Source organism: Zonotrichia leucophrys, chromosome 1 (assembly GCF_028769735.1).
Source record: "Zonotrichia leucophrys gambelii isolate GWCS_2022_RI chromosome 1, RI_Zleu_2.0, whole genome shotgun sequence".
NCBI lineage: Eukaryota > Metazoa > Chordata > Aves > Passeriformes > Passerellidae > Zonotrichia > Zonotrichia leucophrys.
This window is the reverse complement of record NC_088169.1, coordinates 64,197,316-64,223,535: the sequence shown is the minus strand read 5'-3', so window position 1 is coordinate 64,223,535 and position 26,220 is coordinate 64,197,316. Positions and strand designations below refer to the sequence as shown.

General features: G+C 43.8%; 1 protein-coding gene across 2 annotated transcripts in view; it reads right to left on the bottom strand.

The window, feature by feature from the left end:
• Positions 1 to 26,220, bottom strand: part of LOC135448849 (protein FAM124A-like) — a 79,435-nt gene that overhangs the window by 27,136 nt on the left and 26,079 nt on the right. The window contains exons 3-4 of one of the 2 annotated variants that reach the window (XM_064715163.1): positions 24,634 to 25,373; positions 9,958 to 15,703 (exon numbers count right to left, since the gene is read on the bottom strand). In XM_064715163.1, coding sequence (XP_064571233.1) covers positions 14,906 to 15,703; positions 24,634 to 25,373 — 1,538 coding nt within the window. In that variant the 3' untranslated portion in view covers positions 9,958 to 14,905. Of the gene's footprint in view, positions 1 to 9,957; positions 15,704 to 24,633; positions 25,374 to 26,220 lie in introns of those variants that run through there. The other variant, XM_064715155.1, reaches the window with a different exon arrangement.

Below are 26,220 nucleotides of genomic sequence, written 5' to 3'. Positions count from 1 at the left end.
CAGAGGAAACTGGAGACATGAGGCGGCAGGGAAACCTTGCTGCAGAGCCAAAAGAATTCCTACCCAGTGTTAATGCTGGGCGCTAACAGCTCTGGCTCTTGATCTCCCTAAGAGTGTCATGGCCAGCCCACCACTTGAATAGGGATCCAAGATACTAAAATAAATTTCTTATGGGCAGGACAGAATAGAACTTGCAGTCTGCAGGCTCTTCACAGATGCTCAGCTCAGTGGGACCATGGCTTGTGAAATGTTGTCGTATTTGTGATGGTCACCCAGGCCTTATGCATTAGATCAAGGCAGGCTGATAGGATCACACTTATAGCTCAGGGAAACAACTTTTAAAATTGAATTTTTTATTCTGTATTGTTGCAAGTGCTCATACAGATGTCAAGAACGAGGAAACAGCAAATCAAAAGTCAGAGGAGGAGAATGTCCCAGAAATGGGATCCTGAAAAGTTAACTCGCTGATCCTGACTTAGCTAACACAATGCAAATTCACAAAGGAGCTACATGGAATTTCTTCAGTTAAAGTGGTGATCAAGGCACCTGCAGTCCTCTGAGAATGGTGGGATTCACTGCTTAGGGTTTACCTTTTTCCAGAGTGCTCCAAAGAGTAGAGCCAAAGGCCAGCTCAGGCCATGGGAGCAGGCAAGCACGTACTCGCATGAGCAAGTGTTGGTTTCCAGGGTAGTTTGTTTACTTTTCAAGTTCATTCTCCTCTTTTCCCCCTCAACTCTGAAGCATTCCTCTCTGAGGCATGATAGTTCTTGGAGATCAAGAGAGTTAAAATAATCCCCAGAGAGGCAGTAATTTTGGGAAGCTGACCTCCCTTGTATCAGTGTGCAGTCTGCCTGGTGTCCAGCCATTAGCTCTCTCTGACACAGCTGGAAACAGGCAGGAAAAGAGAGCTGACTCCAAGGTGAGCTCTCAGGGCTGTAATGCAGAGCCAGTTCCTACAGAAAACAAGCACTGCGTTCTCCTCCTTTAAACAGAAGTCTGCTGGAATAGATATTAATAAAATAAGATTACTTTGTTTATGTTTGTAGTAAGCGGGACTATATTAGAGCTATGCTTGGTGACACAAGGTTATTCTCAATTTTTCCTTGGGAAGACTGGAACACACAGCATGGTTGAACATCTTGTGGTAAGCCACACAGAAGGTATGTGCCATTTGCTACAGGATGGCTGCTGATCTTCCATGTAGAGCTGTTCCCTGTGCACTTCTGTCCAGAGATGCCTTTCACACTGGGACCCTCAGCACTGCTGTGTTCCCAGCCCCTAAGGTTGTATGTTTGGAAACAGTAAATCTGTTTTCTGGAACAAAACAAAATTAAACTGTTAAATTATCATGTTTCATGTGACACACTACTAGTAACAGAGAAGAAAAAGTGTTAGAAACCTAACTGGTCTGGTGAAGGTTTCTTCTTCAAGGGCACGACAATGCGCTGATTCTGCTTGAGATGTGGTACAGCATGTATGATCTCTGCACGCCTGTTGTAATTAAATGTAAAACTTCCCCCCCCCTCCCCCCCATGCTTAGTGTCTATTTGTTGCTGCTTGGTCTCATAACAACTCTATTAATTAGGAAAAAGTGTCAAAACACCAGCTGATGAATGAATGAATGGATGGATCCTGAATTAAGAAATTTTTCATCTTCATTGTTTCCTTTCTTTTAGAAATAGAACAGCTACAGCCTTCTGTAAGTGCTTTTGTCAAATATGGGGACATTTAATGTTGCAGTTCCTTGGAAAATAAGACTCTTTACTTCAGCATTCCAAGAAGAGAAAAAATATTCATAGATTGTTTAAGGGAAAAAAGAAAGCGCGAGCCGTTGTCACAGTGTCAAAAGTAATTATTTTTGATTGATCCATTTGCCTTGATCTTTATGACCCTCAAGAATTTCAAATACTTTCCAGTCAATCATTTAAATTCCTCAGTTAAACTCCATACCTCATTAAATAAAGAAATAAGAAGGGGGTCTTGATATGCTTTTCTTCTGGCCTGTCACTCCAGTGTCTGAAAATACAGATCATGGAATCTTAAAGTATTCTCAGTTTTCTTTTCAAATAGGAAAAAAAAGTTTCTCTATACAGTTCATCGCATTTTCTTCAGTGACACTTTCTTGCTGGAACCTCTTAGGACTAACTCCAAGTACCACCTTCAGTGGTGGAAAGAGACTCTGAGACGCCAAATTTACTGGTGACTGTGCTAATGTCACCAAACAACAAAGGGCTGTATGGTGAAAGGCAAAGGGAAAGAAAGGAAGGCTATACTTAGAAGACATATATAGAAAAATTTAAGATGTATATGAACATTTTTGGGTGTGTACTGACTTCTTAAGGATTGAGGTCTAATGGAAATATCGCAGAATGGGAAGAGGACTCAAAGCATCAGACTATGGGATAGTGTATATTATATATAGGGGATAGTGTATATTATATATAGTGCACAGGTGCTGCACTTTTTCAATGTTAAAATTATGCAAACAGATTAATTTCAAATGCATCATCTATTTCATCCCATCATATATCCCTATTGATACAAAAAAGCCAACTCTTTCCCTGATCAGTGATTTCCCATGAAAAATCATTTCTCATCTGAGAGTTCAACCTACTTTTCCTCCTGCTTCTTTAAGATGGCATAGCTGGTTTGTTTTCCATTTTCAGTTTTTCACCTTTCATCTGCTTTTCCCATTCTCTCATGATGCTACAAGTAAAGAAATGCAAACCAGAATCAGGACCTGGAATGCTGTCACAGGGGAAACTGAAATTAGAAGCAAATCAGAGCCATTTATAAATCAAACTTGAAAAGTATTTTGCTGCAATTTTTGTCTCACATTATTGTGGACTGTGATAACTTAAAGGGGAAAGGCATCAAACAGTCAGGTTGTGAAAAGACTCAGAGTGTCTGCATTTAAACTTAGCCCTCAGAGAGAGCCCAGACCTCTCAAATTTCTCTTCTCCTGGCAGGTAAGGCCTCAGGCAGCATGGTGGCCTTGCCCAGATCTGATGGGCTGCCCCTGCCAATAGCCCTGCTTGCCCAGGGCAGCAGAGCAGCACTTCACTCCTCTGGTGTGTCACATCACACAGCCTCGTGGGGCCCACGGGCATGTCCCTGCCACAGGCACACACATACCGCTTGTGTAGAAATGGGCTACACCAAAATTTGCAAATCTTCTGGGATAAAAGTGTCCCTTTGGGAACATCAGGGGAGACACCTTGCAGTGCCATGGCAGCTCCTGACCTCAGCCAGTGCAACTGATGTCCTTCAGCAGGACCTGCACTCTCCTACCTGTGGTTCTGCTCTGTGGAAAATCCAGATTGCATGTGGCATCTCCAGTGAAGCTTCCCAGAAAAACAATTATTATTTCAGTGGAAAGCTGTTGCTCAGTCCCTGAGACTGCTGTTCCCCAGAGCCTAGTTCTGAAAACCAGCAATAAGAAATAGGATTGACTGTTATTTCTATTACCTTTGGGAGCATTCTCTTATGTAATTTAATTTAATTTAATTTGATTTAATTATAAATTTTTTTTCTAGGTAACATTTTTCAATGTACCCAGAATCCTAACTCCTGTATCACAGATTGCAGTCTGCTGTCTGTATGTCTCATCAATCCATATCTTGTCTTCTTTACTTTTTTTTATGCCAGCCCTTACATGATTGCACATCATTTTCAGAAGATTTCACACTTCTGAAAGTCCATATGGTTGTCAAAATCTTTTCTGATGCCACTTGTTTATGGCTTCAAAATAATCAACATAGATTCACACATCCTTTTTTCCCCCACTGTTCCTTCTCCCAGTCTCTTTTGTACACAACTCAAATGAGATTAATTCACTTTTTTTCCTCCAAATGATGCTGCCAAAGTTAACACATCAGCAGAGACTTGGAGCAAAAATCTGTTCCATCTTGCTATGCTCTTCATTCATGTCAGGCTGTGATCTAGCTGTCACTCCAGAGAACAGCCAATTTTTCTTTGGGCCATCTGCCAAAAATGGCATCATCAGAAAATGTTCTGGTGAGAAGGAAGGAAGTGGCGGGAGGAAGGACGTGGTGGAAGGACGTGGCGGAAGGAAGTGGCAGAAGGAAGTGGCAGAAGTGGCGGAAGGAAGTGGCGGAAGTGGCGGAAGGAAGTGGCGGAAGGAAGTGGCGGAAGTGGCGGAAGTGGCGGAAGGGGCGGAAGGGGCGGAAGGGGCGGAAGGGGCGGAAGGAAGGAAGGAAGGAAGGAAGGAAGGAAGGAAGGAAGGAAGGAAGGAAGGAAGGAAGGAAGGAAGGAAGGAAGGAAGGAAGGAAGGAAGGAAGGAAGGACCATCTGTGGGGACTGGCAGCATGAATCCAAAAGAACCTATCTGCAAAGAAAGTGGTTGGAAAAGGAAACGAACCTGGAGCAAAGATTATCCTGGAAACCTGGAAAACACTGTGTCCTTGGGCCATCCTGGCAACCTGACAGCTTCAGCGTCCTTATCCCCCAGGGTTTCCCTCCACATTCCCTATCTCATCCTCAAAGAGTGGGATATTTCCCAGCCCCACATGCCTGAAATTCACCATCTGGGGCTAGAAAATGGGAGGAGGGTCACAGATGGTTCCCATCTTTCTGCTCCTCTCCTTGCCCTGTGGCTTGTCCCAGCACTACCCTGCCCTCCTGGCCAGCTGTCTGGCAGCAACATTCCTGGCAGTGGGTGCATCTGCTGAAGAAATCCTTGCTTCAAAACTTCTGCAGAGTACTTACACACGTGGCAGGGTGGCAAGTGGCATCCTCACCTGTCCCGGGAGAACCACAGGGCAATCAGCTCTTGAAAGAGAGCAAGGCAGCGAAGCGGCAGGGAGAGGGACTTGAAGGGCAGAGGCTGCATTTCTGTGGCTTTATATGGCACAACAAGAGAACACTGGCATCTGGTCAAATTCCATAAGCAGGGGAACAGAGTAATTAGTTATAGCTTTGCTTTCTTGTGACAAAAAGCCCCCCAAAAGTAGGAAAAAATGGGACTCATAACCATGTAATGGCAAACCGTGTGAAAAAACTCTCTTGCTCCTAACCACAGCCCAGTTAAACAAAAACATGTCCATGCAACAGTACATGTGAGCTGCAAAAAATGGCTGTTAATTCATGGAAGCAAGAGGAATTATAAAACTGGTATTATGTGTTGCATTCTTAAGGAGTATCTGTTCCGGGCAGCCCTGTCTCCAGGTTCATTACACCTAAGGAGCAGGAGCTCTCCAGTAGCACTGCTAACCTCACAAGAAGCATTGTCTTGGCAGGACTCGGGTCATACTTAGCAGATTATCTCCGTACCAGGAGGGCTGAAATTTTCATCAAAGTAAACAGAGGAATTCGTGACAGGCAGCCGGCTTACCGTGCCGTGCTCGGGGGCTCCTTCCCAGCGGATGCTCGGCTCCATCCCAAGAGCAGCCCCGTGCGCTGTGGCCGCTTCCTCGGCACACGGCAGCGCCCTTCGGGTCACTGGGCGGTTCTGCTGCACAGCTTGGAGCTGGAAGGGAGGGAAGGAGGGCAGAGAGGAAGGGAGGAAAGGAGGGAAGGAGGGCAGAGAGGCAGAGCAGCGGGCTGGGAGCATAGCACGGGCACTGCGAGCAGCTCTGGCAGAGACACGGGGCACGGAGGCTGCGGGACAGCGGGGCAGCAGAGCCCCGAACCCCGGGGCACAGAGGCTGCAGGAGAGCCGGGCACCGAGCCCGGGGCACGGAGATGGGGGCACAGCAGGCACCGAGCGCCGGGGCACGGAGATGGGGGACAGTAGGCACCAAACCGGAGCCGGAGGGTCCCGGTGCCACCGCCCGGCATGGCAGCTCCGTGCCAGGACCACGAGGTGGCACCAGGCCCCTGTGCGGCCTGGTAGCTTCCCGGCATGGCTGCCGTCCCGCCACACGGCGCGGGCACTCCCGGTCCCGCAGCTGGGGACGGCGGCGTTCTCCCACCGAGCGATCAGCTTTGGCATTATCCGTTTCCATCGCCGGTCCGTTGTGCGCCGCTAACTCGGCAGTTTTCATTTATGACGGGCAGATTGGATTAATGGCCTCCACCGACCAAGCTATTTTTCCATATTATGCACCACATATTCAGGAGGAAAGGGATTGAAAAGGACATCTGATTAAAACGGCTGCCATGCCTTAATGCAGGAGGCTTAATGCTTTACCTGCACAGCTGTGAAGCCCCCTAAGACTCCCTTTCTGCGGCCAAACTGAATCAATACTGCCTATCTGTAAATTGCTAAAAAAAAAAAAAAAATAACAGCAGTAGTTTGAATACTGTTCTTGGGCTCCAAGGCCAGCCCAGCACTGAGTTGGGTCCACAGGCTCCAGGGATGCCCCACAGGTCACTAGACACACCTGGCTGGCCTGGCTGCCCTCCTGGACTGCCCCAGGATCTGTTCAGCTCTCAGACACAGCCAGCCCACTGTGCACTGGGGCTGTTATCTGAACTCAAGTGAGGACTGTGCTGCAGCCCACTGAGAGGTGTTTTTGACAGCATGACCCTGAGAGGCTGAGTTTCATGCTGTGGGATGCCAAGGGAACGTGGGATGACAGGAAGATGCAGAAAGTGTAGTGGGAGAGTGTTGGAAACAGAGAGGCCAAAGCTTGACCTCTTCCATAGTGGGAACAGTGCTAGGGGTGAAGGGCACCACCAGGGAGGGTCTTGGGGAAAGCTGCTTGAAGTGGTCCAAAACAGAGACAACAAGCAATCAAACAATCCAGTGTCTGAACCTGCCCCCTGTCCCACTTCCCTTTACCACTGGAGACATATTCCTCCACAGGATTTATGCCTTGGAAGGCTGCAAGGCTTTCCAAAGCAAGCAGTCAGATTCCTTCACAGCTGTCTCCCAATCCACTGGTTCCTGAGCTCTTGGAGACAATATCCTTCCCAGCTACTGAGGTAACATGGCCCAGGAGCCTGCACTGACCTCTGGAACAGAAAGTGCTCAGTGAAACTGGCTGGGTGAAGGCTGCAAATAAATGTGTCTCTCTTCTCATGCAGGGAATGAATTCAGTGCTGCTCATTGCCCTGAGCTGCTGTGGAAACCCGAGGAATTAAGAGAGATTCAACACGAAATCTGACAAATAGAGGGAGGATAAATCCATTGGTAGCACAATGTAGCAGTTGGTCACACAGTGTTCTGAGCAGTTTCTGGCTCAGAAAGTCTGGACTCTGTGTAAATTTAGCAATTTGCACTATGCCAAATCCTGGAAGCTGGGATGGAATGCCACAGGGAGGATTGCTCTGTACTCAAATGACACCTGGGCTCAGATCAGAGACAAGTCACTATCCAAACAGAGATAAGTTTGAGGATTTTTTTTGGGAGGAGTCAATATGGTTTTACAAAAGAAAAATCACTCCTCTTAAATCTATTTGGGGTTTCAGAAGGCATCAACAAAGAGGTGTAGAGCTAAGAGCAGTTTTCCAAAGCCCTTCATCAAAGCCTTCACAAGAAATCCTGCTGTGATGGTTTAAGAGGTAAGGTTATGTGAATACAGGGCTGATTAAAAGGAGGAAACAGAAGGTGGAAATAAATAGCCAGCTCTGACAGTGGAAGGAGGTAGGCAGCGGAGTCATGCAGGGATTTGTACTCAAGCTTGCATTGCTCAGCATGACTTAAACCTGGAAAAGGGGGGCTTTGTGAGATGGGAGTTTGTTGAGGTTATTAAGCATCCAGGACAGCAAAGATGATGAACAACTGGGGAAGCTACAGAAAAACATCACAATACACACCAATTGGGCAATAAAAAGGCAAATGAAATTCAATGTAGCTTATTCTAAAATTAATTACATTTCAAAAATATCTAATTTTTCATACATGATAGTAGGGTCTCAACTGACTTTTTCTGCTTGGGAATTAGACTTTAGGGCTATGTAAATATCTCTGAAAAGGGTAGCTCAGTGCTCAGCTGCAGCCAAAGGAGCAAGTTCCATTACTAGGAGAGAAACAGAGAATAAAATGGAAAATATCTTCAAGCTGTACATTTGTGCAGTGCATCTAAATCTCCAAAAACTGTAGGTGTTTATGGACCCTCTAGTTCAAAAAGCACACAGCACAGAAAGGTAACAGAGGGGTAACAAGAAAGAACAGAAGCATGGAATAGTTTTCCTATTAAGAATGAGTTACTGGCTTAAGAGTTCTCAACTAGATAGGAAAAACAATATTCTGATTTCTGCAGTTGTTAACATATGCACTGTTTGAAACTGCTTCCTAAGCCCTTTGTGAGGTGGGACTCTCTTCCCAACACCTGGGCAGCTCCATTCTTTTGGGCAGATGGGATGGCCAGTGCCAAAGCTCAGGCTGCTGAACCTGAGAATCACTCCTGGAAGACCTCAGCACTCTCAGGAGGTTAAACCAGATGATTTAAATATGATGAGGCAGTTGGGCCCAGAGCTTTCATGGCTGGATACATATTCTTTATGGAAGAATGGAAGATGGTGATGAGGTTTGTGCTCTAAGCAACTGAGTGGGATGAATTTGTGCATGTTTGTGGGGAGCAGAGGGTGAGAAACTCAAGTGCTCATGGGCCAGGAGAAACTAACAAAGGGATATTGTTGTGGACATCTCCCACAACCCAATCAATCAAGAAGGAAAGACAGATAGAACCTTCCTTAAACAACTCAGGAGTTATTCAGGACAGACTAGAAAATCTCCTGTCTTCTGTAACTGGAAAAATCTGCCAACTGGAAAACCTCTGCCTTCAGTCACAAGGTCATCACTCACAAGATGTTCTGTTAGGCTTGCCATGTGTCTTTATCTAGCAAAGTTCTGAGGAGAAAATTACTAATCACACCAGAAGACTGAGTCAGGGATGCAGAAAGCTGCACATGCACAAGTGGCTACCCACTGACAGCACAACAGAAACTGGCCAATGTGATGGCTGTGATTGGTACACTGAAGGGCAGGGCTGCCACTCACAGAGACCTTCACTGGCTGGAGAAAAGTGACAGTGAGAACCTCACTGAGTTCAAAAAAAGCAAATGCAAGCCCAGCACCTGGCATGGACTAACCTGGTATGACCAGCACAGGAGGAAGCATCTCCTCACCAGGGAGCGGCTCTGAAGAAAGAAACCTTGCTGAACATGGTTAAGCAAGCTGAACATGGTTAAGCAGGGCAACCCTGCAGTGATAAGGCCAACAGGATACTGGGTGGTTTAAGCAAGGGAGCTGCCAGCAGGTTGACAGAAATTCTTCTTCCTGGCAGCTGAGCACTCATCATCCACATCCATACATCTGTGTAGAGTTTTGGGGTCATCAGTACAAGAGTGGTATTGACAAACCTGAGAGAGTTCAGAGGGTCAGGGAATGAGAAGACCATGGCTGCAGGAGAAACTGCAGTCTTCCAGCACCTAAAGTGGGATTACAGAGAAGACAGAGCCTGAATTTCTCACAGGTGCTCAGTGAACAAGAAATTTGGACATGGGAAATTGTCACTGCAGATTAGGAAGCAATTCTTCACCATTACAGCTGGTAAGCACTGGCACACATTGCCCAGAGACACTGTGAAATTTCCACCTTAAATACTTTCAAATCTGACCAGACAAGGTCCTGAACAACTTGATTTAACTCCAGAACTCAAGGCTTGAGCAGCCTTGTGCCTGCTTTCAGCAGATGCCTTGGACTAAACAACCTCCAGAGGCCTCTTCCAACTCCTGATGTTTCTACAGCTCTGTAAGTGCCATAAAAACATATATAAACCCCACAATGTTAAACCATAAAACCATAAAAAACCAAACAAAGCCAAACCTACACAGCTTTGCATATACAATGTAATGCTGACATGCAGATGGGTCCCATGGGGGGAATAAAGAAATGCATAATAGGTAACACCACACACTGATGAAAATAAGAGGAAAGGATGATTATGGAGACCAATGTACATCAAACAAACCCAGATGGGATTTGAGCATGCAAGATTACCAATATGTGTCACAGCTCCTATTTTATCATTCAACTTTATTAGAGAAAATAATTTACAACACCACAGTGAGAATCAAAAGACTCAGTCTGCAGAGGCAAAACTGAGTCCAACAAAAAATATTTTTGCTGTGTTTTTTCATAATTATCCCACCAACACACACCACCAAAAGCTGTAGAGCTTGTGGCACTGCAGTCATTTTGGAAGCCTAGTTAAAATACTCTGTAAGTCTGCTAGACTTTATAAATGAACACACAGAAGTTTACGTGCAACTGACTTTTTATCTCTATTTTATTTCACAAAAGAAGTGCATTCTGGGGTGAGAAAGAGAAAAAGTTCAGGAAAAACCTGCAGTTCTCAAAATACACTGTTGATAATTTAACCAAATCAATAAGTAAATGGCATGAAACTTGTGCATATTCAAGTCTCTGAAGAGATGAGCTCCTTCTTCAATAATGGGAAGAGAATTAATGAAGCCTATGTGTTTCAGTGAAACACATTTCATAATCTGGCTTTCTTTTTATAGACAGAAAGTTTTCTGTACACTATCACCTCTGTTTTTCCTGACAGTAGGACAATCATTTTTTACAAGATTTGGTTACAAGCACCATCAATGTAAACAATTAAAACTTTAATCTCTAGTTAGGTATCAGTAAAGAGAACAGAGACAGAACCAGTGGGGACAATACAAATGCAGAGTCTGTGGACACTCATTTGGCTCTCTTCCCATCAGGATTAATGTGGCAAAATCTGGAGCTGAGATGCTTGAGGAGCTGCTGGTTAATAACACACATGAACTTCATGACTGACACTTGAGCTGTCCTGTGCTTCCCTGTGGATCTCCAGTACCAGTGCTTCCTGCTGCAGCAGGCGACAGCCCCCAGATGTGATGGACTTCTTCTAGAGGCCTGCCTTAGCAGAAAAATGGTTCAGAGCCTCCTCTTCATTAAAAATCCCAATCAGCTTTTTGTCAGGAGTGTTGGCATGATGCCAGGATCAGACAGCTACATCAGCTCAAAAGAGTTTTCTGTTTCATGTCCAGATCAAATGTTTTCTGTATTATTAAAATACCATGATTATGGACAGAAAATGATGAAGCATAAATTTAAACCTGTGGATGCTGATACTGTCCTAGGCATCACTGTTTGTATGGTGAAATGCAAGCTGATGGAAAAAGTGGCTAGTCTGACTTCATAGTGTTTTTTTATATATATTTTGGCAGGGTACAAACAATAACATGGGAATACAACTTTAGATGAATCAGGTTCACGTGTTCCAGGGAGGGATTTGATCTAAAGGTCACAACAGTCAGAGGAAAGACTGCGTGGGGTCTGAAGGAGCACCGAGCAGGTAAACACACCATGACAAATTCTTCATTAGTGCTATTTTTGGTCCCAGGGAGAGAGCAGTTTACCCAAAACTGCAGTAAGCCTAAACACTTTTAGAGGGCAGAAGGCGGCTGATAATCTTCTGTGCTCTTTACTTTGATTAGATTTCCCTATTTATTTACTGGGTTTAGCACAAAAGACAAAGTCTACTCCTGGTAAATGCTATGACAGCATCTCACAGAGAGGAGACTTGGACTTCAGTCTGTTGCTTTTTTTCCTGTGTGAAGAAAACAACAGCAAAAGGAAAAAACCTTGACTCTGGCCTCTTCTAGACTCGGGCTGCAGGTTCCTCCCCTAAAAACCTGCACTCATTTTCCTCTAGACTTTCTTCCAGAATAGTTTGTAAAAACCATGCACTTACCTAAATGGGCCAGGGGAGCTGTTCCACTTTTTGTGACTATTATTTACAGTATGTGTGTGCTTTTCCACCTTTTTTCCCCTGCCAAAGCAGAAATTCTTTTAATAAAAATTACCTGATGATACAGCAAATATCTTTCTCTGAAAATGTGTTTTTATTCCACACACCTCAATGCCATCATGGTAGGTCTTCAGCATTTGCACCTGTATATAGGCTACACCCAGCATTATATACACACCTTTTAACATGGTCATTTCCCCAGTGGCTTGACCAGAGCTGTGATCAGTGACACTTGTCAGCCAAAAATATAACTTTTCACAACACACATAATAAAATTTGTTTATATGACTCAAATCCTGGTGAAGGTACTTAGCTGTCATATTAGCAGCTTTTCACTTACTTTTTTAATTAGAGCAAAACAGGCTATCAAAAATGCATATTTTAAAAACATCTTCTGAAAGACAGAAAATTTGACTTGTTTTCCGTTTGGGAAGAGGTATTCAAGAAGAAACAAGTTTCATCCAGAAAGAAGCATGCTTGCACTGGAAATACAAAGAAAAAGTTTCTGCATTGATTATTGCTAACAGAAAAATAACAACCTCTTAAAAAACAGGGAGCTGTCTTTTGTTTGGGTCTAATGGTGTAGCAATATATAAAAATGCTGGGTTACCTTTCTTGGTTTGTATTCCAAAAAGGTAAGCTGTATTGCCTGAGTCAGGAGTAGCAAACATGGTTTATTCAGGTTATCACTGTCTGTACAGGTGGTTCAGACCACATCCCAGAGGGCTCCCTTCTAGCTGAACAGGATGGGCTTTCTGGGTGAGGGGGCTGCAAATGCTTTCTAAGGTTTCTCTTTTGGCACTTTCTGCATCCTGGTCTGTCAAATTAAAAGATACAGTGGAATTTCCTCTTCCCTGGGGAAGGAGTGACACTTCTTCTGAAGAAGTTTCTATAAAAACATTGGCAGCAAAAGGAGGGCTAAGGAGTCTCCATTCTTTGCTGGATGCACAGGGTAGCACAGTGTAAGGAATAAGAAAATGCTGAGGTACCTAGTGCCTTTTTTGTCTCAGTATTTAACACCAAAGCCAGCTGCCTCCAGCATACCCAGCAATGACACCTGGAAGTTAGGGATAAGGAGCCGAGTGAAGTCCCCATAATCTGTGAGGAGAGGGTTAATGACCTTCTGTCCCAGTTAGACACACATCCATGTGCCCTGATGTGATGCACCTGAGAGTATTGAGGGAGCTGGCAAAAGATCTTGCCAAACCCCTTTCAACCCTTTTCCAGGAGTTTTGGTTTCCTGGAGAAGTCCCAGTTGACAGGAAATTAGGAAATGGGATGCACATCTACAAGAAGAGTTGGAAGGAGGATCTGGGAAACCACAGGCCTATCAGCCTGACCTTGGCACTGGGGAAAGTTGTGGAGCAGATCATCCTGAGTGCCATCACGTGGCATGTACAGGACAACCAAGGGCTCAGGCCCAGCCAGCATGGGTTTATGAAAAGCAGGTCCTGCTTGACCAACCTGATCTCCTTCAATGACAATGGGATCCACTCAGTAGGTGAGGGAAAGTCTGTGGATGTTGTCTATCTAGACTTCAGGAAAGCATTTGGAACTATCTCCCACAGCACTGTCCTGGAGAAACTGGTTGCTCATGGCTATGATGGGTGGATTCTTAACTGAATAAAACTGGCAGGATGGCCAGGCCCAGAGAGTGGTGGTGAATGGCAATAAATCCAGTTGGTTGCTGGTAACTGCTGCTGCTTCCCAGGGCTCAGCAGTGGCACCAGCTCTGTTTCACATCTTCACTGATGATTTGGATGAGTGGATTGAGTGCATGCTCAGTACATTCACAGATGACACCAAGTTGGATGGGAGTGTTGATCTGCTGGAGGGCAGGAAGGCCCTCCAGAGGGATTGTGACAGACTGGATTGACGGTCTGGGGACGGTCTTGTGGAGTTCAGTAAGGTGATCCAAGTGCTGAGTCCTGTACTTGGTTAAAACAATCCCATGCACTGCAACAGGCTGGGGGAAGAGTGGCTGGAAAAGGACCTGGGGTTGGTGGCCAGCTGAACATGCTCCAGCATGTGCCCAGGTGGCCAAGAAGGACAACGGCACCCTGGCCTATATCAGGAACAGTGTGGCCAGCAAGACCCCTGTACTTGTCATTGGTGAAAGCAGCACCTTGAATCCTTGTGCTCAGTTCTGGGCCCCTCCATTCAGGAAGGAGATTGAGGGGCTGGAGCACATCCAGAGAAGGGTAATGGAACTGGTGAAGGGTTTGGAGCAAAAGTCTGATAAGGAACACCTGAGGGAACTTGGATTGTTTAGTTTGGAGGATTACCTCACTGATCTTTACAGCTACCAGAAAAGAGGTTGCAGTGAAGTGGGGGTTGGTCTCTTCTGTCATATCTTGAGTGCAACAATGAGAGGAAACAGCCTTAAATTGCACCAGGAGAGGGTCAGATTGAATGTTAGGAAAAAAATATTCACTGAAAGGGTGGTCAGACCTTAGAATAAACTGTCCAGGGAGTTGGTGGGGTCAGTGTCTGAAGTGTTTAAGAGGTGTCAGGATGTGGCACTTGGGGATATTGTTTAGGGGTGATTATGGTAGGGCTAGGTTGTCACCTGGATTTAGATGATCTTGAAGATCTCTTCCAACCTTGATGTTTATGTAATTCTGCCCCACCTCACCACTGCCAGCTCTCAAAGTATGGAAGGAAAGTGTTTCCTCACAAGAAACTTCTTGTCTGATCCTACTGGGGCTGTGCTGCTGGGACCTGCTGTGCTTAGAGCTGCCTTTGGAACCTGTGAAGAGGAAATAAGACCCCATTCTTTTCCCACCTTTGCTGAGTTAAGGGAATTTCTCAGAAAAGTTAAAGTAGTTTGTTTTCACATATTAGTCTTCATTGTCTGCCAAATTAAAATGGAATACTGTGTGCCTCTTCTGGCATTTCCTTCACCATCAGTCCAAGGGCTGGTCAGAAACATCCACCTTGTGCTGCTGTGCAAAAGCCTCTGTGCTGATCATATCCTCCAGCACAGAGACACAGGGTGCAATCTCAGACTGCTTTACTGTACCCAGTTTGGGAATGCCAGTCTCAGAGGGTTCTGAGTACTTTCTTCACATTTTTAACAAACTTCTGCATCACCTTCTCCTCAGCAAGTAACCTGTAAGCCCGGGGTGGACCCACCACTGTCATTCTCAAGTCATTCACTTTTCCTCTGGAAGGTGTAAGTTTGAGAAGCCTCAGATGTAAAATTCTTCTTCATTAACTGGTGAAGCTGGGCAAACATGATCATCCAGAGAACAGGGAGCTGTTCTCGAGGGCTGTTTGTGTTGCTTGGAGAGAGATGCTGACATGAAAGAGCTGGAAGACCATTCTGAAAGAGAAGGCAGTGAACCACCAACTGAATCAAAAGTATTGCACATGGCTGATGCAGGCCTTGCCCTGGTGCCTGCCTGTTTAGCCCTACTGACAGCTTGTTTCTGTGATGGAAGAGAGTCTTCCAACTCACTGCAAAATCCATTAAGGGCAGAGTATGCAGAAACCACCGACAGGTCTGAGAAGGACAGCTTCATCCCTGTGTCCACATCAGTCTCCTGGGCATTCTCTAAGTCATCAACGTTAAGCTTGGGGCTGCATTTCCAAGTTTTTAACCTGGTTGCAGGTGACCCAGTGTTTAAAAACTGAAATGGTTCACTGAAATGAAATGTCTCTGATGCTGAAGAGGAGTTCACTGTGGGCAAGCAGAACAGAGACTTGCTTCGTTGAAATGACCAAGAAATGCTGGAGCCACTCCTGGATCTGCGTGTGAAGTCTCCTAGATTGCTGTGTCTCAAGTCCTCCTGGGAGAAACCAAGATAATGACCAAGGCCATTTGTGAGATATACCTTTTTTGGACCCATTTCTTGTGGCAGTTCAGAGACAGATCTGTGGCTCTGAGGAAGGAAGGCTGGCAGAGTGGTGAAGTGTGAATCTGTAGACACAGATGGATATGGTTGCTTGTTCTGCTTTGCAGACTTCCTACACCAACTGTGTGCTTGCTGCAGTAGGGAGAGGGAAAGAAGATCACATTAATACAGAATTGGCAGTTTTACAACCCTGAGTCTCCATTGCTGAGTTGCTACTGCAAATAATTATGAAGCAGACTTCAGTCAGTATGCTTGCAGCAAATGTTTCACTCCAATAACAAAGACAAACCACCCTGCCAAAATCCCAAATATTTACATAAGGAGCCTCAAAGACAACAAGAATAAATGGTAGAGAAGCCTTGCCTTGTGGGCTGAATTACACTAGTTTGAATTTCTCACTTCCTATTGACTTACTCAGATTCATTCATATTCTGTCTTCCAACATTACTACTTTAGTGGACAGCTTAAGAAAATAATAAAGAAATGGAAGAAGTATATTATATAATTGTAATTTCTCATTTCTTCCTTACTTAATTTTTTTTGTTTTGTTTTATCCTCCTTTAAAACACCAGAAAGCCTTCAGCAAATACATTCTGCCTTCTCAATGGAAATTTACTAGTTCTTTCAACTCCTTCACATTTTCTTTCTTACCTAGTGAGCTCTATTAACTAGCTCACAGTGACATTACAGACACATGCTCAATTTGCTTGTAGACACCTAGACTGAAGACCCAAACTCATGGTTATGGTCCAAATCTGGAGCTGAATCCCAGTCCCAGGGCAGGATTCAGTTGCCTACCCATCAGATACTCAAGCATTTGAACAGGGAAAGCAGCTGTGATAAATGATGAGCCAACATCCTTCTCTTATTTCAGTGAGGCTTTTAGAAATTAGCCTTTAAAAAAGTTTGATTTAAAGTCTCCTTAATGGAATTTCTTGCATAATAAAAAATGCTTGATCTCTCCTCCAAAAGGGACAGGAACTAAAGGGACAAAGTGCAAGATCATACCCTTGAGAATAAACAATAATCTCAGCCATTGGACTTGTCAGCTGGAAACAGGAGAGGAGAAAGAACTGGGCATTCTGATCTCTTTCTGCTATTAGAGCAACAAGGCTGTGACAACATGGTACTGGGCAGTCTCAAGTGAGTTGAAAAAGCACTGTGGACAACAATGTTATGGCCTCATCTGGAATACTGTACATGATTCCAATCACACCTATGTGAAAAAGAATAAATTTGAACTGAAAACGACAGAGCCACAGGAAAAAAAAAAAAGAACTATCCATTTAAAAGCCCAGAACCACAAACTAATAAAAGGTTTTTTTAACAAAGAAACAAAAACCCCCTTTTTCTTTAAAAAAAAAAAGGTTTCTTTATTTCTATAAACAATAACAGAAAGAGAAGAGTCTTCTGGAGTGAGTAATGGATAAAGACAGAGCCTGCTCATTTTACCAAACAGATTATATGACATGACAGAAAGAGCTGAGATCTGGCAACCAAGGAGGTTCTTTGTACCCAGTCTCTAAGAGAGCTCCATACATTGCTGCTTCTAACATCTTGCTAGTGCACATCACATTGTCTTAGTGACCCAGATCTGTCACAGCCATATTCTGGTTTTTATTGAAGTGATTTTATGGGCAAAAAAGGGATTTCCACATCTGCAAAAAATTCTTGTCTCTTTCATGATCTCTTACTAGAGATTACAGGACAGCCAAACCATAGAAGTCAGTTAGATACTGTAGATGAGTAAATATACATATGCATATTACATATATATGTGTGTATATATATATATCTGTAATAATGTGTGTTATTTCATAACCTATTTCTGTGTAATATAGTAGGCTGTTTCCCCTCAATGTCATAAAGAATTATATGAAGGAAGAAATTGAGGACAAAAGACTGACTCAAATGACTCAAAGGACTCAACTGACTCAAATGTAATGAGTCAGTTGTCAGCAAAACATTTGCCAGAAATCACGTTAGACCTCTACAAATAACATTATTTTATTAGTGCAATATGTGAGCCAATTTGTTTAAAAATTACTCTGTAAGACAAAAAGCTTGTCCACTAGCTGTTTCTTAACTAAATACATTTTTGGATAATGCAGAAATAAGAATCTGATATACTGAAAGTCCTGCACTCTTTTGATGTGTTTGACCAAGAAAACAGTCCTAAATTTGTTAGCATTAACAAAAGGTACCTTTTTTTTTCTCTGCAGTAACTCTTCTATGAGATACACTATATGAACCCAACCACCATGCTCAATGAATCAATTCCCAAAATCATTTTGGGAACAGATCTATCCTTGCACTGCAGAGAATTCTGGGGCCAGTACCTTTACCTTGTGCAGGCCATGCCACCTGTCTACCACACATATGTCAGGCAGAGCCCACGGACATCATAAATGAGATTTAGCTGTCTAGTTAATGCAGCCAGTGGGGTCTGGAGAGCAATTCAGCTTTCCCTGAAAAAATTCTTGTGTGGGGTTGGTTAGCTGAATTGTTTTCTATGTCCTAGGGCTGTACTACAGTGAGAACACACACTGTAGCTGACAATCTACTTTAGATAAGATGTTAGTTTTAGGGTTTTGCTATTTTAAAACTTTTTTTCCTAGTTCTTTTTCCTAGTTCCTAGTTTCTGCTGATAGATGGAGGCACTTCATTTTTCACAAAATATTTGCTGTTAACCTTGCTCCTGGGTCACAGCTCCTGGTCAAGCCAAGCTGGCCTGGCAGGAGGCAGTGGTGGGTGGTGAGGAGAAGGGAGCAAGCACAGCCTGCCCCCAGAATGACTGCCTGCAGGGCAGACTGAGCGACATCACTAACACAGCTCATTTCTGAACAGCTGTTTATAGGAGGAAGTGCTCACCTCAATAATATTTTTTAGATGAGTTAAGATTTAAAAGACCTATTTTCCAACGCTGCTCTTCATTGTATGGGCAGAAATGGGGAAATAATGGGGAGATATTATTTTAATACTTTAATCTTAAAAGGAATGTAACTGAAGGCTTTCCTGACTGTGAGAACACCAGACAGGAAAAGCAGCAGTGATGTGCTACAGGTAGAAGAGTGTAGACGCACAGGTAGTGTGTCAGAAGCTCCATCCCATGAGATACTAGTGAACAAAGATTACAGGCTAATCCTGTATTGTAGAGAACTGGATTATGTGGACTAATAAGATTTTTCTATATCTACATTCTCTAGCTTGTCAGAGATCACAGAGGGGATTCAGTGATTTAGCCAGGATTAAAAGTCAGGTAAAACTAGCTCCTTGTCCTGTGCCAAGGCCATGACTGTGCTCCCTGTGCCACCCTGGGATGGCACACCGAGTGCTGCACGCAGCCTGTGAGCTCATGTGACTGCTCCTCTTCAGCTTCTGGAGGAGCCTTCTCTGCCCCCTTAATCCTGCCACTGCCTTTGAAAACAGCTGCATCTTTTCTGACTTCTTTTCTTTCTCAATTCCTCATCATCAGCCTTCTCACAGCTTGCTAACTCTCTCAGCATTTCCTGTTGCCTCCCTGCTGCCTGGCACAGCCATGCTGCCTGCAACAGGCACAAGCATAGGGAGATGCCAGAGAGGGCATCAGTCATCTGAGAGGACAAAGGCACTAGGCAAAATGGCACATTGATTTTGACCAAAGTTCCAAATGCAGGGAGGTGGATTTGTCAGACTTTGCCACAAAGACGTGCAGCAAACCTGGCCACTGAGTGAACAGATTAGCTCTCTAACAGAACAGATTTTTTCATCTGGTGCTAATCTGCTGCTCATTTATAATCTCTGCACAAATCTTTGTGAAGCCTGGAGGGATTTAGAGTCTTTGTGTTTTACAATGGGCTGCAGAAGAATTTCATGATGAATATCCGGGAATGCCATAAACAACTTGGGGTGAACCTTTCAGAAATTCACTTTCAACTTGGGCTGCCAGGACCTAACTGAATGCTGCTGCAGTCTATTTTAAGTTATCTGCTTTTTAAGAAAGCAGATAGAGATCTCCTTTAGCATTATCTGCATTAAGAACTGCCAGCAAGGCTTTGCTGAGGTCAGGACCCAGCAAGCACAGCAATGACATCACCATCTCGAGCCCTGATTTTGCCTGCCTTGCTCAACAGGAGTGTGATGGTGTTTGTTTAATTGTATTAAAACCAGTGGAACTGATCCAGGGGAAAAAAAATCAACACAAGAAAAAGTGGCAGAGATTAGTCCTCAGTATCATCATAATAAGTCTTACTTGAAAGGCAAATAGTTGGAAGCACAGCATTTCAAAAAGGCAAAATGCACAGATTTGATTAAAAATTGTACCTCTTTGAAAAGTGGCTTGTAATGTGTTTACAGAAATAGAAAAGCTGAGTGCTTTGTAACACAAAATATATTCATTCTCAAGAATTTTTGCTGCATGTATAGATTTGTAAGAGATCCTAGTATGCCATAGAACTTAACTGGATAAAGTACCTTAGGCTGAAGAAAAACAAGTAAAAATCTCTTATAGGAGTTAAGGGACTGATTCTCCATGCTCCCCCAAAATCTAGACATTAGCATTAAGGACAACCAAACACTTATGTCACAAAAAGGAAATGAAAAAATAGAATAAAATATTTTGTAAAACAGGAGACTAGTATTAGATTTGCAGATTAATTAAATCAATTCATGGCACCTCCCTAAACCGAGTAAATTTTTGCTCTAAAAGTGTGTCTTTTTCATCACCTTCAGAAGAAAATAAATATAATTTTTGTAAAGGTGCCCTGTACACATTCTTGCCTATCATAAGACATAGAACAGTTTGGGTTGGAAGAGACTTTAAAGATCATATAGCTCCAACCCCCCTGCCATGGGCTGGGACACCTTCCACTAAACCAGGCTGCTCAAAGCCCCATCCAACCTGGCCTTGGACACTGCCAGGGATGGGGCATGCACAGCTTCTCTGGGCAGCCTGTGCCTGTGGATGCTTTTCTTCCCTTTCCTCCTCTTTATGCTCAATTCTGCTCTTTCTGCACTATTATGTATAATAATTCAGCAAGCTTGAAGGTCTTTTTTGATCTCCATTTTCCTGCCTGCAGACTAGACTGTTCTCTGCAAAAGTGCCCTTTCTTTGCCTGTTTTTGTCTTTTTGCCTTCTCTGACCTTGGTTTAGCTGCCTTTATTTCTATTCTTCCCTTGTACATAACTGAGTCTTCTTGTCCCAGCTCCTTGTGCCAGTTATGGCTGCTACCTCTGCTCCTGAAGCACATGACACCACTTCTCAACTCAAGATTACAGTTGCCCATACAGATAAGAACATTGGCTGATTAATTCAGCAAATCAGCTAAAAAAAGAATCCCTCTACCTCCTCATAAGCTGTGATCTGTTTACATTTGCAGTGTTATTTCAAGGATGCCTTAAAAAGCAGCAGTAGGCAGAAAATAGCCACCTCATAAACTGCACAGGGACTCTCTGGCATGTAAAACAGCAGCAGGTCCTATGCTCAAGTGCTGAGACTCTGCCTAGGTAAGATATTAATTTTTCTGGTGTCCACCTTCCTCCTGGGTCTGCATGTTCCATCTCATACAGAGTGGCTAGGAAATCCTGCCAAAATATTATTTTACTTTCCCTACTCTATCCAGAGATGTTATCATAATTTAAAGAAGCCATCTGTGCACTTTCTCCTCTCTGCTCACTATCCTTGCTTCCCAAACATGCATGGCCAAGCCAGTCCAATCAGTTACCAACTTTCCTGCTTCCCACACTGCACTGCCAGGACTACAAGTTGATTAGCACTTCATCTGTCTCTGTGTGGATTACACCCAGAGGCAGCCAAGAATCTGGACAAGACTTATAAATCCAGCAGTGCACTCAGCATACCAGTACATGGTATATTCTTAGCTCCATTATTTACATCTTCTTCCCACTGCTCTGCCAAAAGCTCCCCAGAGCTTCTGCTCCTGAGCTCTGGTGAAGCAGTGTGGGTGTCGTCCCACAGGATGCAATCGTGTTCCTAAGCTCTGCTCCAGCCAGTTGAACCCTGTACCTCAGCTGTCATATGGCTGCACCCTTGGAGCAACTTGCCAATGTGTAAAAGCTACTGTGACAAAATAATTCTCAAGGGCTTCCCTGCAAATGAAGGAATAGTTACTTGGCATTAAACAGATTTATCTTACCCATGAATAACTTTGTTGTCTCTTGAACTGACTTTGCCTAAGCCCCCTGATAATTGCATTTGCAAAATGGATTAAGAACATGGATCAATCTGGCTGGCAAGTATCCAAGTCCCTGTCAGGACAAGCAAGAGGTCACATTTCATTAGCTTAAACATGGAGGTATACTCAAACTTCAAACTTTAAACACTGCCTGCAATTTAACAGGGATGTTAATCTATCATTTTTGGTACAATTATAATTTAAAAAAGGTGCAGTATCTGTATAAAGTAAACAAAACCATTCTGATGATTACTAATTATCAACTGATATGAAGACTGAAAAGTACTGAGAGGTCATTGTTTAAGTTTATATAACTGGGAGGAAGTCAAAGTTATCATCAATGCTGTGGCATGGAAAATACTGCTAATAGCAACTCTCTGTGAGAAGTCAAAATGTAGCCTTGTTACTTTCAAAGGTAGATATTATAATTGCTTTAAATTAGAATGAATTAAATTAGTATGAGGAGTTAATGGATCACCAAATCCAGTGTTTCCTATAACCCATGCTCCATCATTTCCTCTCCCTAACTGACCATCCTGCCTTAAATTCAGGTATTAACCTGCTTACACCTGCTGGCTGTTATGCAGTTAACTATGAATATGTACTAAAATCTATTTATTGGTAGATTCTTGTTCCTGTATCAAAACAATAATTGAGTAAACCAGCCTTTTCCTGCTCCTGCTGTTTATCATGTGCTCTGTCTCCAAGCCAGAGCTCCCTTCAGACTTTGATTGGGCTTAGGGGACCCTACTCTTCCAGTTTCCCATTGCAGGACAGTTTCTCCATTCCTCTGCATGTGGGGAGAGCCTTTCCCTGTTCCTGCACTTTCTGAGGTCACCTTTCCGGAGTCCAGAGCTGAAGACAGGTGTGGCTCTTGGGATCCTGTGCAACCTCCTGTGGTTCCTATGGCACAGTCATTCTGGTACACACCAGGGACTGCAATTTTCTTTTCATGGTCATGTTGCACTGGTGGCTGTAGGGATCTGAGTAACAGGAAATTTTCCCTTTGACTTAGCCTTAGAGCTCCACTTCTTATTGTATAGACTTGCTTAAAACCCATACACCAGGACCTAGTTTTCATGATTTTAAAATGGTATAAATTAGATCCAAAGTCTCTGTTTTCCTTCCACTTTGCATATACTAAACTTCTTTTGCTTCACCAAACTTCCAGAGTGATAAATTCCATATATGTAACTTCATTCTCATTTGCCATTTTGTCCTCCTGTTCAGAGTGATCATCCTCACCAAAAAGAGAAATGAAAATCAATTGTATTTGCAGGCCATACTTAGGTAGGTGTCTACTCCTCTCTTTTGGTTCATATGGCTAAAATCTTATTCTCATTTTCTTTGCTCAGCAAGTCTCACTTTACCTCTGTACTGCCTGACAGTTGTTACTTCTGAAAATTTGCTGGCTTTAAACCAAAAGCCCTATTTAGAAGACCTATTTTTTTTTGTTTGTTTTTACCCTTCCCTTCAATTTGCTTGAAACCAGTGTAAGGTCCCACAAACCAAAGTTGTATCACACAGCAGAAACCTCCTGAGAAAGAGCAGGGAAAAGAGGACATAGATGAGTGTGGTTACTGTGTATAAGTTTGGTGATGACATGTCAGATTCGGTTTGCAGCTTATCTCAGGCTAACACAGATATGCCTGAAGTGCAATCAGTAATCCTGACAAACTGGTGACTGGCTTGCCAGATGGGGAAGGAAGCTGGCCTCCTCAGCCCTTTACAAGTGTTATTCAGCTCTGGCACGGGATTTCTGATGGTGGCACCTGCAAAGCAGCATCGAAAGGCTCCACTACCACCTGGATGTGACTCGGTAGAACAGAGATGCCCTGTGTACCTGGAATTTCAGTCCCAGGAACTACAAACCCAGAGGCACTGTGCTACAGAGGGTTGCACACACCTCTCTGCAAGCCGAGAGGTCTGTATGGGGCAGGGATGGCACCCACAATGTGTCCTCCACAGAAACAAGGTCAGGCAACTGGACAAGCCAAGTGAATGGAATTCACTCCAAAGGAATACACTTTGAAATCTGACCAGCAGCCTTATAAAGGTGAAGGACTGTGCTCCTTGATTTGAATGTAAGCAGCAATAAAACCCTCTGCAGTGCAAGAATGCACATTAACCTGGCTCTGGATTGCCACAGATACCCCTCTGCAGGGCAGGCAGCTGTTAAGAGTTTGCTGCTTATCTTTAATCTCCCTTGGATGTGGTGGGGTGAAGCAGAGCATGCTGATATATTGCCTAGATATGGTGCCTACAGATGTCCTGACAAAAAAACTCCCAGGATTTGGTTATGAGCACTTGAGGTTTGTTCAAAAAGAGAGTCAGTGGAAATGTCTCGCTTAGGCTGCTCTTCAGAATGCATTTCTTTTCCTTCATCACCTCTCTCTTCATCCTGATAATCACTGTGCAAAAGAGAGATGCAGTTTGTCACTCAGTGGTGCCAGAAAATAATGAGTACCATTAGGACTTCTGCTTGTCTCCCATAAAAATCTCATAACTGAGGGCTATTTTAAAACTCCCTGTCAGTTCTGTGCCCATACCTCTTATAAAACTACACTCACCAGCTATGATTTCTCCACTTGGGCTCATAATTCCTTCTCTCTCATTTTTTAAAACTGCTATCTCATCTCACATCACTCTTAGCATAAACTGAGGTTGACTGATATCTGGCTAACATCATTCACTGCTTTTGTGATCAGTTACACAACACAGCAAGGGGTTTCAAATTCTTTTTTCAGCAGTACTGTCCTGGCTCTTGCTCCAAGGATAAAGTGAAAAAACCAACCAGCCAACCAACAAAAGGGCAACTGTCAGTGCAGGATAAGCTTTCCTGCACAAAACCAAGAAATATGCTTCTATTTCCCTGTATACCGAGTTTACCTGCAAAAGGATCCTATTTCCATCGTGGTCTTCTGTCTGCCACCGGCCTTCGCTGATGGGGCTGCAAGGGTTGGGCAAGAGAGGCACAAGCTGCCCCACATCTCTCACTCTGAACTCCAGCACGGCTGACTCTGTCCTCACTGGAACTTGTCCCTTTGGGAGTTTTTTTAAAGAAAACTGAATGTCTATTTCCAAGTTAGAATAGACAGGAAAAACACAGAAGTCTGCTTTTTTCTGACACATTGGTCTTTTCAGTATTAACTCATACAATTTCAAAATATCCACAAAGTTCTCATTCCTGCAGTATATGGTGAAGCGGATCATTTCCTTCCCGTAGTGCACCGGGCGGATGGCCCACAGAGGAGTCTCTGGAGCCAGAGTGTAAAAGTCTTGGCTGCAAGGCATGTAAGGGAGGAACTTCCCATGCATTAGCTCTGTGTGGTGGTAATGCCAAGGTGGCCGCTGAAAAGTCTCATGGAGCTGCAAGATGGGCTCTTCCCCGTACTCCTCCTGCAGGAACAGGATGACAGCGAGGGCTGGCTGAGCAACGCCGGCCTTGAGCGGCTTCCTGCGCTTCCTGGGCACTCGCCTTTCTGAGACCCGAAACAGCTGCAGGTCTGGGTGGATCCAGGCTAGAAGCTTATCAATGGCCTGCTGAAGAGTCCTGGATTCACCTGGGTCTGTGATAATATGGACACTAACAAGGAATGGGTCTTGTATGCCTTCCACAGAAAGTTCACCTGAAATGTTAAAAGAAAAAGAAGTCCTTTAATATTTGCAACCAAGTTACAACACTTAGGTGACCCTTAAAGGAGAAACAGTCTACTCAGCCAGAGTAGGCTTTTCTTTTTCTCCAGCTCTCTGAATCTCACTTGTAGCAAACAACAACAACAACAGTGCAGTGATATAGCAACCAGGAAAATAATCAGGAGGCATAGAAAAGTTTCATCAAGCATACCATAAGAGCTGCTGTTTCTCCGAGACAGCATCCAAAAGATGCTAGTCAACGTGCATTTATTTGTTGGAAAAGACCTGTTCCATACAGTTGAGAGGTAGGAAAGACAAAAACACTGGTGTAGAGTGGGGGTGTAAGGGACATTAATGATGTGCAGAATGATAAGGGTGGAAAGTGTTCATCCCACCTTACTGTCAGTTTTGCCAGCTGGCTCAGGACATGGAAATCACACCATTGAGCTCTATCACCCTGACACTGGAGTTTTACACACAGTTAAATGTTTCATGTCCTGGAGGCAACTATTCTAGTAAGTAAGGCAACGACTGTAGGGAAAGGTAATATCTTTTATTAGACCAACTGATACAGCTGGTGAAAAAAAAAAAGGCAGACAAGCCTTCAGGCATATAGGTCCTTCTTTAGGATAATATAGTACTTGTCCCTACAAATCCTGCACTGTTTATATCTTCAGACTGTAATACTACTGCTTCAAGGTTTTCTTAAGATTAGGGAAGACTTGTAAAGGGAGGAGGAACAAAAAAGTTACACTTACTCAGGGGAAAAAAGAAACCTCTAATTAACCTTGGCAATGTTCAGAGGGGCTCTATCTCTTGTTTGTGCCTGGAACTTTGAGA